The sequence below is a fragment of the Chelon labrosus genome, assembly GCF_963514085.1.
Source record: "Chelon labrosus genome assembly, chromosome: 19".
Lineage (NCBI taxonomy): Eukaryota > Metazoa > Chordata > Actinopteri > Mugiliformes > Mugilidae > Chelon > Chelon labrosus.
Window position 1 is genome coordinate 17171757 of NC_140352.1, and position 17413 is coordinate 17189169.

General features: G+C 42.8%; 1 protein-coding gene across 1 annotated transcript in view; it reads left to right on the top strand.

The window, feature by feature from the left end:
* The window catches only part of shisa9a (shisa family member 9a), a gene marked incomplete at its 5' end in the record, with an annotated part of 44140 nt that extends 28353 nt beyond the window's left edge, over positions 1–15787 (top strand). The window contains 2 exons of the mRNA XM_084567176.1: positions 6637–6810; positions 14185–15787. Of these exons, the coding sequence (XP_084423302.1) occupies positions 6637–6810; positions 14185–15053 (1043 nt within the window). The 3' untranslated portion in view covers positions 15054–15787. The remainder of the gene's footprint in view (positions 1–6636; positions 6811–14184) is intronic.
* Positions 15788–17413: the final 1626 nt, after the last annotated feature.

Here is a 17413-nt window from a genome sequence, read left to right on the forward strand (position 1 = left end):
GGCCAGAATGTGTCATTTGTGGAGATAACTGATGAAAAAACAACACTCAGTGAACATGCTCTCAATGCTTCTGTGCGCAAACTGGAGGAGAGAGATCTCTGTGTGTGTGTGTGTGTGAAAGAAAGAACATGGTCTGAGGACAAAAGATTGTGAACCACTGATGTAACTGAATGATTCAATTGCTTTCTATGTTAACAGCTGATTTAGCACATTGTACAAACAATGGACTTCACTGCCTGTAGCTTTCTCTCTGTCTCACACATATTAGCAAACGGGCTGCATTCTACCATTAGATGTTTATTCATCAGTCATCTACAACAGGAAACCCTCTGCACCAGTGAAGCCTCGCTGAATCGGAAAGCCTGTAGTTTTGCTATTGTTAGAGTGAAGGTCCTCTTACTGGATTTCGTCCCTGTATAGGATTACATCCATTGTCAGCAATACATATGTCCAACCACTACTCGTGAGATAATCCATGGCTCACTATAGGCTCACTATAGAAATAATAGGAAGTATAGTTTAAAATTACATTGTGGAGTTGTAGTTTTAGTTTGAGCTTGTCAGCTAGCTAGTCGTTTTTTTGGATATTCTAGTTATATTATTCATTTTATTTGGGCTGCCACTGTAAGAATCTCAGGCATCCAGAGTCTGTCTTTTATTTTGAAGCCACACGGAGAGGAGGCCCAAGAGATTTTTTAGTACATTTCTCAGCGGAAACTGCTGCGTGTACAATCAACTCTGTCCGTCTATTAGCGTGACGTGCACACAAACTACCAGACCGCCCACTCGCTTTTAAAATACGTCTGACAACAGTGCATCTCGCCAAAAATTCTTACTGCTGGCACCGCCATCGCCCCATCTTTCAGTTTTCAGACGAGCATACTGTGTCCTCTGGCCTTTTTCATAAACATAACATCTTCTGTGCGTTCTCCCAGTTTGAGAAAACTTGATGAATATCGTTGACCTTGTGTACGTTCGTCTACCCAGTACAGTTTGGCATTTTGGAAACCCCGGATCACTGAGATGATTTGACTCTAGTGGAGGTTTTATTTGAGAGCTATCAAGACATTTCTCAGGTTCCCCGTAATACAACTGATTTTTAAATGAGCTGCGAGATGGTTTACTAAAAACCCGGAGTCCCTGTCTGATGAAGTACCTCATCCGTGGCTGAAATATTCATGACGCCGAAGAGCACTGCTGTGGGATCTGCCGCTGATTACGACTACTGATTCCCAACTGCGGCCAATTTATGTGCATTTGTTTGTACTTCGCAGCTTGTTTCTAATCTTGGGGAGACAGCTCAGCTGCAGGAATAAAAGCTGTCTGTCACTGCTGTGCTGGTTGAAGACTGTCATGACCTCAGAGAATCACTTTGGCTTGGTTCAGCTTGGTGAAGCCCTGTGACCACCGCGGCAGACTCCCACCGCATCCCTTTCATCCTCTTGACAGACATCCACGGCGGAAGCTGTCAGTCATCCCGGGGAATGGGTTCACGGCGTGATGATGTCATCTGTTTGTTTTCACTGGCTCAGTGAATGCGTGTGATTTCTTTTCCTCTTAAATGAGAGGGTTTTCAATGGGATCCTGATAAAGTCCGGGAGTGGGATAATGGGATCTATGATATTGGTATTGTAGAAGAGTTTTTGTGGCGACATGCCTCATATTCCTATCATTATTGTCACTTTCTGAGCTGTCAAGAGAACATGCAAAGTGGTTCTATCACACTAAAATAATAATAGCCCTTTATGGGCAAACCAGAGTGAGAGATAATTCCACATTAAAACGGCATTTGAGTAAATATTGGAGGAAACTACAGCGAGAAGCAGTACGCTGTGTTACTCTCGTGCAACCGAAATGATCCAACCATAAATGCTCTTTGAGATAAGTGGCCGTGGAAGTTTTACAGACTAGGAACGACAATATAACATGATGAACTGCAGGAAAGGTTCTCTCCAGAATGGATACTGATCATCCAGTAATACCACATGTCTTACCTATTGTAACCCTAACAGTTCTGCTGCAGTTTCTTGGATGATTCAACATCCTCACTGAGCACTTCATGAGGTGCTGAATTGCTTTTGAACCTACTTCTTACAAGCTTGTTTTGCTATTGATGCACATCCAAGATGCTTAACAGGAGCTGAATAAAGGAGACACTTTATTTCTTATTCCAGGTGTTATTCTATTCTCACTGTCTCCGAGCTTTCTGCAGCTTCGTATTTACCCATTTACCCAAAACGGTGCAGTGCCTGTCTATTGTTTTTTACAACCTGGACCTTATTTCTGGCATAAAATACGATCGTTTACTCACCCATATAACTTTTGTGTAATTTGTAGTCGTTCGGGAGATATTTAGATCAGCGTATATCCATATAGTGGGAGTGACTGGGGCACCGAAAACGCAGCCTCTAAATAACACATTATCTGCAGCGAAACTCGTTCATTTCACCAACATTTTGTTATCGTACGCTAGTGCTATTCCCCGTTGAATCCAGAGTTACCTGTTATCATCATCCAAGTCTGTAGATTGACCTACAGCATCTGCGACAACCGGCTTGTTTACATGTAATTTGCTACTGCTATTGTTCGTCCACAACCTTAGAATTGGAAAAATATTCAGCCATGTAGCAAAAACTAGCAGTAGCAAATTACAGGTAAACAAGCCGACCGCCGTGGGTGCGTGCGGAGCTCAGACTCAACGGGGGAGTAGCACTAATGTACAATAACAAAATATTGGTGAAATGAACGAGTTTCGCGGCAGATAATGCATTATTTAGAGGCTGCGTTTCGGTGCCCCAGTCACTCCCACTATATGGATATAGGCTGATCTAATTATCTCCCGAACGACTACAAATTACACAAAAGTTATATGGGTGAGTAAACGATCGTATTTTATGCCAGAAATAAGGTCCAGGTTGTAAAAAACAGCAGTTCCCCTTTAAGACAAAACAGTGTTTATTTGTACTTTAGTCAGAGTATAATTTGATTATCTTGTCTCAGCTTCTGTCTGACCAGATTTTATTTTCTAAACAACATAAAGCATACAGTCATAATTTACTATACGGGACGGGATGTGAGGAAGTATGCTTTTTTATTTTATGTAACTGTGGATTTTGCAAATCTGTGCTGCCATTCCCGCGGCTGCTCACGGATCCTCTGTGAATCAGTTCATGGCAGAGCGCCTGAAAAAAAAAAAAAAAGAAGGAGGCGCACCTGTGCTTTGATAGGATATTGAATTTTATAAATGTCCCCCTCAGCCAGACAAAATCCATTATGAAATGAGAAAATTGGTGACCTCGTGACAGCCATTTTGCCTTCCTGCAGAAAAATAAATCCTGTTTTGATCACGACTGGAGCGAATGTTGACTCAGTGGCTTCGGATCCTTTGCTTCCTTATTCCCTCCATATATCGCCGTGCCTCTTCCCTCTCCACATTGTGTGTCTGACTCCTCACACAGTTTCAGTTTGCCTAAATTCACGTGGCCTTCAGAGCCACTGCTGGAGTTTAACCCACAAAATGCATCACGGGTGGTCGCCTATGTGAAGTTACGTCGTGTTTACATATTCACCAGACACCACGAGGAATCACATCAGGGAATCGTATGTCTTATTTGTCTTCTCACTCGGATGCTCTTTTTAATTGTCTCTACTCTCCCTCTACCTCGTCGGTGCCGGGGCTAAGTGTTTAATTAGTAACGACACAAGTTGCTTTGCCTTGACGGTTGCGCTGTGCAGGTTTAAGGCCTCCGAGCGCGTGTCGCGGCTCAGGAATGTGCCTTTGAGATGAAGGGAGAAAATGGCAGTGGAAATCAATATTGTCGGGGTTGCGGCTTCGCACATTCCCCATCTCAGTGGAGTAACAAAAGGCCATCTATGAGCACCTTTACCGAGAGCAAAGAGAAGGGAAGGGAATGGAATAGCTAGGATAGGACTGTTTGTCCATCTTTTTTTGACTCGCTGTCTGCCTTAATGATTTTTTGTCCAGCTTCTTTCGTGCTTCACACTCCTCCTTTAAGTTAATTTATTCCTACTCTCTTCTCTTCATGGATCTCACCCTTCTCCATTTCCCCTATTCCTGCTTTTTTTCCTCCCCCTCGTTCCTTAGCCTTGCTCTCTGTCTCTTAACTTTTTTCCTCCTTCTCATATTATCAAGTGGCAGGATTGAGGCTTTTAACACAATGTATTCACTTAGCCGGGATTCCTTCGCCTTCAGTAACAGGAATTTGCAATTATCTTTCAGGCTCAGCACGGCGAGAGAACAATTCCCACGTTATATCTTAACATTCGGCTGTGCTTTAAAGTCAGACTGTGCAGCGGCTCTGCTAGAGCAGTTCTCCGTCGCTCAACCAGCCGCAAATCTTTTGAAATCTAATTATCACTTATTTAATTAGAGGAAGACGTTACACTTAGCCAATATTGCAACCACGATACTGTAATTAATATAAGACATCTGCTGCTTCCTACACCATAAGCGGGTAGCAAAAAAAAAAAAAAAAAAAAAAAAGAGTTAGTCACATACTATGTATGTATAGTATAGTAACATTTGCTAGGAACAAAAATGTTCCATCGGATCATTGGTTGTCTTCATAGGAGTCATAAGCAAATTAGTCCACAGATATCTCAGTGTTTTACATGTGACATGCAATTATACAAAAGCAGACTATACTACAATGAAGCACATTGTGGAAATGCAGAAGACTTTACAACAATATTATAAACAGGATGACCATTGTAGCTCTGCAACAACAGTGACTATGGTGGAGGGTCAAGCTGATGCTGATCATGATTTACTGCTTTGCAAATGGGGTTACTGAGTCAGCGCTGGAAAATAAATGAGCGGCAGTCACAGAGCAGATTCAAGATTCAAAAAGCCTAAAATCCTTAACTCAAAGTAAGCAAAGACAATTACATGCTTCTAAAAACGGTGTACTATATATTTGGAAACACTGTGATGGGACTATCTGTGGGAGTAACAAAATGTAGATCCTGGTCCGTTCTATTGTAATACAGTGGATACTCCTGAAGGCTCCGTTCCCTGGGGAAAGTTCCTGCGGCTGAAATGTGACCGTTCCCAAGCCACAATAATGTTTTATGCTACTACAACGATCAGCCACAACATTAAAACCACTGACGAAGTAAATATGACCATTGACATTGACATTGACCATCTTGTGACAATACAGTGTTCTGGTGGGAAACTTTTGAACCCGGCATTCATGTGGATGTTACTTAGATATATACCACTCATCTAGACCAGACCAGGTATCCCCACCCCATAGCAATGACACTCCTTGATAGCAGCAGCCATCCCCAGCAGGATGCAGCCTGACACAGACACACACAAAAAAACTGCTTAGGAACAATTAAAAAAACATGAAGAACAGTACAAGGTGTTGACCTGGCCTCCAAATTCACTAGATCCCAAACTGATCAAGTATCTGTGGGATGATCCACAGAGGCCCCTCATCTCAAGCCATAGGACCCAAAGGCCTCCACTAACAACACTTATGTTGTCAGACACCACAGAACACCCTCAGAAGGTCAATATTCTTGGATGAGTCACAACTGCTTTGGAGGCAGGAGGGAGACCTACACAATATTAGGAAGGTGGTCATAATGTTATGCCTGATCGGTGTATATTCCGACTTTACCATCTTTCATCGTTATTTTTTAGATTATGTAAACAAGGAAGGTTAAAAAAAATCTATGAAATTGGCTCTGCGGATATGCAGACTTTCATCTCTGAATCAGAGCAGTGGGCCCAACTGGAGAGATTTCAACATTTGGAGCTCAATCAAACAAGGTCACTTTCTTTCAAATCCCCAAAACAACACAGTGTGTTCCCTGCTGCTCTCATAGTAACAACCTTCAGTATGCACTATAATGATGGCCAGACTGTCCCTGCTGTGAAGAGGATATACTGAAAAACAGAAACCGAAATGATTTTGACTTTAACAGTTTCTTTCTAACCCTAACCCACAAGATAATGGACTTTTAATGGTCCCTTTACTCAAATAAACCACAGAACTTAAAAGTAATTGTTATTATTACCTTCAAGTAGTTCTGGTTTTAAATGTGTATTTCCTTTGTGGTGAGAAATCCCAAGACTTGAGGGAAAAGACTGTTATATTTCCTTGAAGTAATATGTTAAATGTACGGAACAACATTCATAGCTCTGTAGTCACACTAAGAACACATGCAGTACCTGGAAAAATATATAAATTAGGATTTGTATATGAGGCATCTCATATAAAAAAAGAGAAACAGGAGTATTCAATATGTAATGGTGGCATGTACTGGCATCTATGATAAAAATACTGGGAAAATCTCATGTAAGAGACAGCAGATGCAGCTTTTCAAATGTGGGTATATTTACACGATGGATTGTGTCCAAGTCTACATAATGGGCTGCAGCTGTAAAATGATGGCATGAGCCCATCAGCTGATGCTCATGAGTTCTACAATATAAAAAAGACCATAACTGGATGCCAAAAAAAGGCAAATGAGAAATTTTCCTGTCAAGCTGCCCTTTAGCAAACCCTTTGACTTTCACGTTCCCCTCCCTCAGCTGCTCGTCGGCCAATGAAATTGGAGCTTTCATCGTAACCTTGTCCCGTCATGTGTTCTTGTCCGCAGAGGGTGGTCAGATTAACAACAACGTGGGACAGGGCTCAAACATGGGACAGCAGCACCCCTACCCAGCCCTCAGCCAGCTGGCTCACGTCTACGAACAGCAGCAGCAACAGCAGCAGCAGCAGCAACAGCAGCAAAACAAGGATCTCAACAAGTACGCCTCCCTGAAGGCTGTAGGTGAGTGTCAGGTTTTCTTATTGTTGTGACATCTCTAAAACGTATGATGAAGAAGCACAGAGAGCTTTTGTACAGTCACAGATGATGTGTACTTGATGCTGTTTCACTATTGGTAGCTTGATATCGCGCTATGAGTAGCTGTTCGGACTATACCTGGGGTGGTCCCCACTCTTGCTAGCGCAGTCACCATGATTCATCCATGTCTGGCAGTTGATTTGGATAAAAGAAGAACGAGGAAGTATGTGAGTTAATCAAAATCAAGGGCGTAGCTGCTTTGAGTGAGTTCCATAACAGGTGGCTAGCTGTCTGCTTCAGCACAGCTCATGCTCCACCGCTGTGATCATTTTTGAACTAGCCCAAAATTGGGCGGAGTCAGACACTGCCAAGATGGCAACGGCCAGAGCCACAACTCTGAGCTTCAAAACCACACTTCTGGAATTCTTTGGATGGCGTCAGGGAGGGTTCGTCCATCTTTAGATACAGTCGGTCGTGTAAACCAAGCAGCAACTGGTACCATAAAAGACCTATAGTCTCTCTCGCTAATTTAAATTGTATTGAGGTTTAAATTTTACAGCCTGTTGTAGCCTGACTACAGAGAAAATAATACCTCTGCACACATATGGATAGTCTTATGAACAATTGGAGGCACTGTGTTGTAAACAAAGTCAGTTCCACTTTGCTGGTACTTGTCTGTCCATCACCACACAAAGACGATGTGATTAGCCCAGCACATGATCACTTCCCAATGGACCTATTCTGGTTGAACAAAATCTAAATTTTGTTGGTGGGGAATGTTGGCGCTGGCTTACAGAAAATGAAGTTTGTACATAACTACAGGAATGATCACTGGTTGTTTGCCATCTATCTCGTGCCCACTCACAGTTCAACTCTTTGCCCATTTCTAGATTCGCTGAGAGTTAGGTGGGGGTCAGGCACTGCCAAGATGGCCACCGTTCAGAACCACAACATTCAACTTCAGGAAATCTATGGGTGACATCGCAGTCCATCTTTATATACAGCCTATAACAGACTCACAGGCAGATTTGACGGGTGCTCAGCAAAACTGGATTTACTTTAAGACAGAAACTGCTTATTAAGCTCTCGACTTCTTACTACATACCAACACATCTTATTATTCAGTTTTCCAGTTCTGCTTATTTCAAATTTTCCTCACCGTGGCCATATTAAACAGCGGCATCGCTATTTCACAACCTAGATTAATTTGAGAGTGACGTGCCATTTTTCACTGTGTCTTTGTCAGCTTGTTTGTGCTAGACAGGTACCCGGCCCTCACTTGAATCAGAATTCAGCTCACCGGCAGCGGATATTATCTCCAAATACATCTAGATATCTGTTTAAACAGCTACAAGGTGGTATTTGTTTGTGCTGTGCATGATTTATTAGAAAAATGACCTTACAGGGCTTGCATTTGAAACCCATTTTCTGCACGTCAGGCAGCAGAAAGTAAAATTGATTCTGATGACAAATAAAGGCGTGAACTTCCTCTGTATTATAAATTCCCTACACAGCACGGCACATCGAGGGCCTTGACTCATCCAAAGAAATGTTACAGTAATAGATTATCATGCTTGATATTCTGAGCACTGTTTTGGGCAAACCAAGAAGAAGTTGTGTAATTGTGGTTTCAGTTTATGTAACTGCCAGCAAAACTGAAAACAGGGAAACAACCGAATGAGTAATAAATAAAAAGTTGCAAGCGGACGCATCATTTTTTAAAGCTTTAAGGACTCTGAAAAGAACATCAGCGACAATGGTGATGAACACTGTCAACCTGGGTCCTGGCAACTTTATTGTTTGGTGGTTACATTTTATAATTCCCAGAAAGCTGGCCAAATATAGACATCAGAGAAATGTCTGCATATTTTCAGCACAGCTGCAGTCGTGTCTGATTGCAGAAAATTGCTTTCAAAAAACGCCAACAGAAGACAACTTGGTGTTAGTCCCTGAAGATCAAGGAACAAAGTATTCTTTCTGAACTTCATATTTTTGCACCAATATTCAACAAGGAGAAAAGAAACCCATCATAAAAGGAAGGAAAGGAATACACGCCCATATTTCCACTGACAGAGGCTTCAATGCATAGACTGTCTCTCTACAGTTTATTGTTCAATAGTGCAGTACCGCCACAGGACGTAAGGCCGTTTGAGTACGGGAGCCAACTGTTTCTCAACTGGAAATCCATCCTCTCTCTGTTGTTAGGTTACTGCTTCCTTTCATCTCACCGCACATAAACCCAACAGATGGATGCAACACATGCTCTAGGGATTGCTGTCGGCATTTTGGGAAATGGCTGAGATCTCTATCCATAGGGAAAACAGATGAGGCAGGTTCATAGATAATAGGTACAAGAAAATTCTAGCAAAGTTTCTGAAATGTGTTCGCTGTTACAAACTGAGAATGTGCCACGAATTAGAAGCTAAACTTCCAGTACCAGACGCTGGGCTGTGACAGAGGGAACGCGATTGTGGGTATTGATTCGCATAAGAATTACAGTTCTTATCTTCTACAACTGTGTTGTCTTCAGGAGAGCTAAATTTAGATTATGGTGCATTTTGGATTGAACTGCTTGGTAATTAGCTTCGCGAGACGATGTCATCACCCAGTGGCCCAGAGATGAACATTTAAGGAGCAGCACTGACAAATGAGACCGTCTGACTAAAAAAAAACTACAGCATGCTGCCTTACAGCACTTCCAGGCAACTAAGGCAAAGAAAATAACTTGTTGCAACAGAGCACTATGAATAACAATGGCTTCTGTAAAGGCTGAAGTGGTGGCTCTTCACTGCTGCAGAGATTATATCAACGGCATGCATTGTTTTCTTTATTTATTTCAGAAAAGACGTTCAGAGAATGCCCAGTAAATAACGATTTATTCCAGTACTGGAAAACTGTTGCAAAAGCTGCTTTCTCACACTTGTCAGTACTGCAATGAGAGCTTAAAACTACCGTTTACGTTTGTTAATCGAGAACTGAGTGGTTTTGGATCGTGTATACAATCCGAGTAAAATCCTGACACAGAGAGTCTCAGTCCTGTTGTTGCGTTCCCGTCGTAGATTCCCTGATGCGCCAGGTGGATTGTTGCACAGGACCATCCTAGAAGTCGTCTTTTAAAAAGGTTTGGGAAGGGGAAGGCAGCAACTCGGCAAGCGATATTATATCTGTCCATCAACATGTGTCACGGGCTAACTTCGTAAGAACCATTTGCATATTGAAGAACTCTCAAGCTTGGTTTAAACTCCCGCAAGTGATCTGCACCACGGCGGGGTACGGCGGTGTAAGCATTGTGATGTCATGAACTTGAAAGCAAGCAACGTTATTGAGCAGAGATGTTTATTTACCGCTGTTTTACTGCTCACATGAATCAGACGACCATTTCACTCAAATCCCTGCTAGTGCATTGGTACATGGAGTGGGACACCTAGACTACGACGTCAGTGAAAATGTACCAGACTTAATATTCACCGAGATTATTATTCTGAAGCACTATTAAGTCTCCGCATGATGATTTTTATAATGTACTGACGTGGCCTGAGAGCTGTGTCTGCCAGTAGGCGGCAAAGTTAATCTAAAAACCTGCGGTATGCTCTGACGATAGCTGGAAGCAATGTAAAGTGTCTATGATTTCAAGTTAATGGGATAAAATGTGCAGAACTACCAATTTGGTTCATTTATAATAAGGTGATTTTTGGTATTGTGCGAGGCTCTTTTTATGAAGATTACCAGCTATGTAGAAACTGTATTCGGACTTATAGCACATGTCTGCCAGTATTCTTCCCTTCTTCATCTACAGCTCCTTTCAAACCAGCTTCCCAATCTCTGTTTCTTTGTCTAGAATGGACCCCATCATCCTTTCACCAGTCCCCCCAGACCATCCTCTTACCTTTCTGTTTGCTCTTCTCACCTTTTTAATGTCTAGGCTCACTTTTCTCTCCCTCCTTTCCTTTTCCTCCCACCTGTCCCCATTTTCCGTCTTCTCTTCCATCATATTTTTCTTCATATTTTTCACAATTTAATTTTCTCTCGCCTTTTCTTTTTGCTTCTTTTGCATCCCCCTCCCAGTCCCTCTTCACCCTCTGATCCTCCCCCCATCCCTCCCTCGCACCTCACCTCACCTCCAATCCATCACGCTCCATCTCACCCCTTAAAGAATCGTTGGGCTGCTAATCTCGATCCTCCCGTATAGCAGCTCATATCTGATTCCATTTCTGTAATTGAAGGGAGGCCTCACGCCCTCAGGCTCACGCTTGACTGACAGGTTCCCATTCCACAAGTGGTATTCAAAGAGTCCCCTATGAAATTATTGGAAACCTGTCCAAAGATACACAGCACAGGAGCTTGGGATCCTGGGAGGCAGGCTGCCATTACCCCGAGTCCAATAATGAGAACGTTACACGTGAGCTGTGAAAAAATGCTTGGGTAAGACGTTATGGAAGAGACATAGAGAGAACATGAAAATGACAGGAAGCTAAAACCAAAATGTATTTTATTCTCCTTTGCTAGCCAGTCTTGAGTATGGACAGCTAAGATCAACACCATCTCCCAACATCCTTAAACTACTTTTCCCCTCAGTTCTTTAATTGCTTCTGCCACTTTCCCAGTGGTCATCCAGTCAACTGATAAGGCCCTCTTCTGTCAATAACCATCTCCACTGTCCCACTGTGCATCTATATAAGGTCTCTTTATTGAGTTCCAACAGCAACCAAGGCAAAATCTAGCTAATAAGGGTCCCTGGGTGCAGGCCTGTAACTAAGCCCAGAGGAGGACACAGTATAAGTAAAAATGAACAGTTATGGTTTACATCTAGCGCAGCATACAAATATTCTGCTCAGTCTAACAACTGGTTTAAACCCCAAGGAGACAATTGCTCCTACATGTCTCTAAATAAGTTTTCTACAGATGGTGTGCCAAGTAAGTCCTTAGTTTGGGGTATGATTGCTCAGATAAAGTCAAGAGACACTGTTCCTAAAGGATATCTAGCGTATTTGTTCCAGATTTCATCAGTTCACCCAGTAGGTATCAATGTATTCATATGTCAGCCTCATGGCAACAATTGTGAAAAAAGAAAATCGTGTAAATCTGTGTATGACCAATAACAATTTTCCAGAATATTACAACAAAAGCAAAAGCGGTTTGCATCTGTGTCCTTATAGATGTGTGTTCACTCTATAATTACTATACCCAGGCCTCCCTGGCATCACTGTACGTTCCCACAAGCAGGGATAGTAGCTGGCCTTCTACTGAGAGCAGGTTTGGATTACATCTCACATGCTGTGCCAGCACTGAATATCTTTAAATTAGATCATTTTTCAGCCATGCAGTTGTAAAGAGTTCCTGCAGTAAAAATAAATAAATAAATAATAATTTCTCACGGACAGCATTTACTTTGCATTAAGACAATAAAGGTCTCCACAGAAATCCGGGCTAATGGATGTTTTGGTTAGGGTAGCAGCACTATGACAGCGAGAACCACCCACTTATAGTAAATACTAACCGAATCAGGAATACATTATGTCTTTGAAGCGTTTTACATTTTACAAGGTTTCTCTTTTCCAAATTCAAAGACTTTTGGAGCTAATGAACTCTCCACCACCTTGGCAGCAGACAACCTGATTGCCTAATAAAAAGCAGATTGACATACTAGTTTAACCCTAATAAGGTTTTTACGTTACTGGCACTGAGGGACTTCTGAGAAACAGAGCTCGGGGTTTTGTTTTTTTCCTGATGCATAATGTGTGTTAGTCTCAATGGGATACTGGCTTTCTCAGGCAGAGGCATGCAGAGCCCACACTGCGTAGCAGCGGTGATTTCCGTTTCCACTCACGTACACCGCTGGATGTGTGAACCGTCGAGCTGACTAGCGCCGGATTGATTCACCTGTCGCTTAAGCAAGTTTGATCCCCAAGGGCGGTCTAGTGGCGACTCGGCGTGTGCCCCCCCTCGCCCACCCTCTTCCACCCACAACCCCCTTCTCCTATCCCTTCACAGGTCTGCTTGCTCATTTCTCTCCGCCGTTCACAGAGCGATAAAGTAGATTTATAGTTACAGCAGCAAAGCAAACTCGCTGAGTGTGTTAACTTTATCTTCAAGGATGTGGAGGCAACTAGGGGCTAAAGAGTAATGACTCGACTGTGAACGTGAATCTGACGGATAGAAAAAGGTCACATTTCGCAGTGATAAGAGAGGCCGTTGCTTGGTGACACTGACTGACAGAGGGAGGAATAAATGAGAGGCATTAAAGCTGACTGCTACAAAGCTGAAGAAACACAAACACACGCCCAGGTATAGAGAGAAATAGAAGATGATTTCGCCAACACATAGGTTGGTGCATGCATTCGCTCTACTCTTTAACCCTTTCGTGATTTGATCAGTGCAGCACTATAAATGAATCGTATCCACTTGTTGCACTTGACTGAAAAAATATGTTCAGCAACTCACCTTGAACCTCATGTATTATTACAATTACAGTTACTTGCCAGTGACATTTACCTACAAAAGCCAATAAATCTATAGCTCTATATATATATAGCAAGTGAAATCATACACACTACACATACTGTTCCACATGCACTTTGCATCAAAAAGCCTTCCAGCTTTGGAAGAGTACTATCCTTATCCTCCAGAGCTTTACTCCAGTTATAGAGAATCAAAGTTCTGCTCCTCCTGAAAAAAAATATGTATGGTAGTCAATGGCAAAAGAGAAATAATTTATATTTAATTTAATTTATAGATGTGGTTAGAATTGTGTTATAAATTACAAATATATCAGTCAAGATAGATAGATAGATAGATAGATAGATGACCACCATCATCTTTTGCCCAGATACTCTTCCTTTTTTTATCACATTGAACAACTTCCCACCACAGAGAAATGAGATGCTTTCTTGGTTTTCTAAGGGAGGAAGAGGCGAGGTGGAGGAGACATTCTGGGCTTTCCTTTTGATTTCACTCCTCCAGTGGCAAGACAGGCCACATGCAGGCGTTCAGAGTAGCCCTGACACCTTGCTTGGTCAGTTAGATGAGGGAAGGCTGTGAAACAAAGTTAAAGTATATGGGGTTTGTTATATGACCTTTGCAGATTGTGGGAGTGAAATTTGACTGGATATTTTATAACCAAATTCCTGGGTGGGTGTGTGTGTGTGTGTGTGTACTCGCTTGTTCTTATCTTAGTCTGCAGCTGATCTGCAAACTGCTCATTTCACTCTGCATAACAGTGTTAGTTTCTGCAAACAGCCAAACTGGAATTCATACACATTTTAAGATTTAACCCAAGATTTCAGCTGTGCTCTTTAGCAGCTCTTTTGTGTCCACTTAACATTTGATTATTTCTTTGTCTCTCTCCCCTTCTTCTGTCAGCTGCCAAATATAATGGTGAACTCTACAACAAACGTCGACTGATGGTAGAACTGCCAACGAAAGGTGGCCTTCCTCTCCAGCCCATGGGGAACTCCAGACCCTCCATGGGCAACATATCGTCAATGACTCCTCCAATGACCACCAACCCCATGGCTTCAAACCCTATGACCTCCAATCACATGAACCCCACCATCACCCAGATGACTTCGATGACCCAAATGACCTCCATGACACCCATGACCTCCATGACGCCCATGACTTCACTCACCCCGATGACCTCCATGACTCCTATGACCTCCTTGGGTCCACTGACTCCAGAGCCAGTGGCCACCTATGTCACTGAGATGCCCAGCATCTCCTCCATCTCAACGCTCCCAACAGAACGGCACATAGCCGGTGGAGGTGGGGGAGGACTAAAGCCAAATGGCCAGAAACCTAAAAGCAGCCACAGTCACGCTGCCCACAGCTCTCACAGCTCTCACACTCATGCTCACAGCCACAGTAGCAAGCAGCACGGACTTGGAGCTACCTCCCTGGCACACATGGTGGGGACCATGCCAGGTGGCACATCCCTGGGCCTCTCCAGGGCCGCCGAGACCACCATTGGCCCAGGCTCAGCTACAATGGGCCGCCCATTGGCGTACAGTTCCAACACAATTGCAGCTGGGCATGCGATGGGGCTGGGGCTAAAAGCCTGGGACGGGACTGAGACGGTGGGCCGGAGAAAGACCTACGGGCACAAGAGGCCTCAGTGTACCGTGCTGGAGCCGAATCAGCTCCACAGCACCAGAGGTCACAGCCACAGCCAACACTTCCTCCCCACACAGCCCTACTTTGTGACCAACAGCAAGACAGAGGTGACTGTGTGAGAGAGGAGGAGAAGCAGGAAAAGACGAGGAAAAGGATGCATGTGGAGTGGTGGTACAAATATTCTCTGAGCGGAGACACCGACTCCTGGGTGTTCAAAGGTGCAAACGTACATGTGTGTTTGTGTGAAGAAGCTGAGGCTTGTTGGTATATTGTGTCTGAGTGGTCCTCGTTTCACAAAGAGTTCACCCAATCAAATCACTCAACAGACCTTTGTTGTCCAGAGGATGCCGTCCAAGTTGGTGGTGTGTGTAACCATACCAAGAACCTACAGAGCAGGGATGTCTGTATACTTGTGATGATATCAGAGTGTTGTCTCACAGCTAATATCTCTGTAATGGTAAAAATATCTGAGAATATGGTGTGACACAGATGTTACAGTGGGAAACTGCTGATAATAAAATGGATTGGCTTTATGAACCAAACCTGAGAAGCAATATAAGGGATCAAGTGTACTGAAGCATCGTGGGAAGAAAAACACAGCAAATTTTACCCACAAACCTTGCAACGAGAGGTGTGCTCATCTGCCCAGCACAGCGTTGAATGGTTTGGAAGATACAGCATTCCCTTATGATTCATACCCAAATCTCCTGAGGGCTTTGAAGCAGACACACATGATGAGGGCACTGGGCTTTGGACTGCAGACATACAGGGCTTTGTACTTTGGCTATTCAGAAGCGCCTTCATAAGCTCTGCAGCTGAAGGTCGCCCTTTTCCACACGGCTCCTGCACAGAGAATGGAGGCTGTCGCACCGGTATTGTTCTGTTCTGATCTCCTCTGTGTGGTGACAGCTGGCCCAGAGGATGGATAACGGGGCCGGAAGGCTGCATCTGGGTGATGCTGCAGCTAGCAGAGGTTCCTCGGAGCATTGCGCTCGTACACACACACGCAGAAATACACACAAGCAGACACATTTTCACAAGCAGAGAAATAGATACTGTAGAAATGCCGCACACCGGGGTCTGACAGAAAAAGAATGATGCCAGTTCGTTTGCTTTCCGAACATATTGTCAAAGATCTTCAGTTTAGATCATCAAAGTATTAAAACTCTCTTACAAGATTAAGCTTATACTCCTAGAAATGGCAGCTTAGTCAGAATAACTGACTTTATCTATTCAAAAACCATTTATACAATTTAAAAAAGTTGTTATGTGATACATGTTACTGTAGATTAGAGGCCACTCCATGTCTGGGCTTACTTTTGAACAAACACTGGAAACAGAAAGGCAATAGTACAATAATGAAAACTGCCTGCGCCCACCTCAGAATGCCAGAGACTAATACTTCATATCTAATTTGTTTAAGCTGAACAAAAACCTAAGTGTAAAAAGGACATCCTGTGGTTCTGAGGGGGGTTACGTGCCAGACTAACTGCGAAGTAACTTCACACCACGTTGCCAGGCAACAAAACAGTTGAACTATTCCTCTAAAGTATCAAATAAAATGTTCAAGAAATAAAGCTGCAGGCCTTCGATCATGCTGGCAATGGACAAAATAACTGAATTTAATTAAAACTGTGTTTGATATTATTTATCAAGGTGAACACCGACAGCACATGTAAAATATGTGCAACTATACGCCTAGCATTTTATTCCGTGGACCAAATGTTAGTTTTAAATTAATAATGCATTGTTTCTGCACATATTTTGAGCTTATTTCTATTTATTTATTATTTATTATTTCTTGGGCTTATGACAAAAAAACTACTGTGAAAAGTGAGTGTTTCTTTTTTTTCTTTTCTTCTTTTTTTTTGCTGGTAACACACTGCCAAACCAAACTAGGCTTGATTTGATCACTCACTGTACTCAAGCTCTAGCTAAAAAAAACAAACAAAAAAACATCACAACCAGCTGGAAATATCTATCTGGGTTACACGGCTCAAACATAAAAATAAATTCTGACAGATAGGCCAAATTTTCCGAGGGTTTCTCCCTCCAAGCCTAGTTTTTTTATTTTTAGACTCGTAAATGTGAGATGTTAGCAACTGTTACCATTTATTTGACCTTGCCATCTTAAGTGCTGCCTCCACGGCTATTATTAATTGAGCACTGAGATGCATTTTGAGTGATCTGATTGTAATGAAACTGTTTGTGTAGACTCATGCCGAAGCACAGACAGATGACGAGTGGCTCAGACAGTGACACTCTGGCAAAGACGAATTTGTAGATAGATTTAAGAAAAAAAAAAGGTGTTAATAGTCCATTTTAAAGCATTCGGATGAATATGAGAGGAAGAGGTGCACATGACAATCTGCTGAGAAATAAAGAATTACAGCGTGTATATCAGAGACACATTTTATTGCCAGCGCCAGCAGAGCCACACAGTTTGGGCTCATTTTGGATCCAGACTGCATGTAGATAT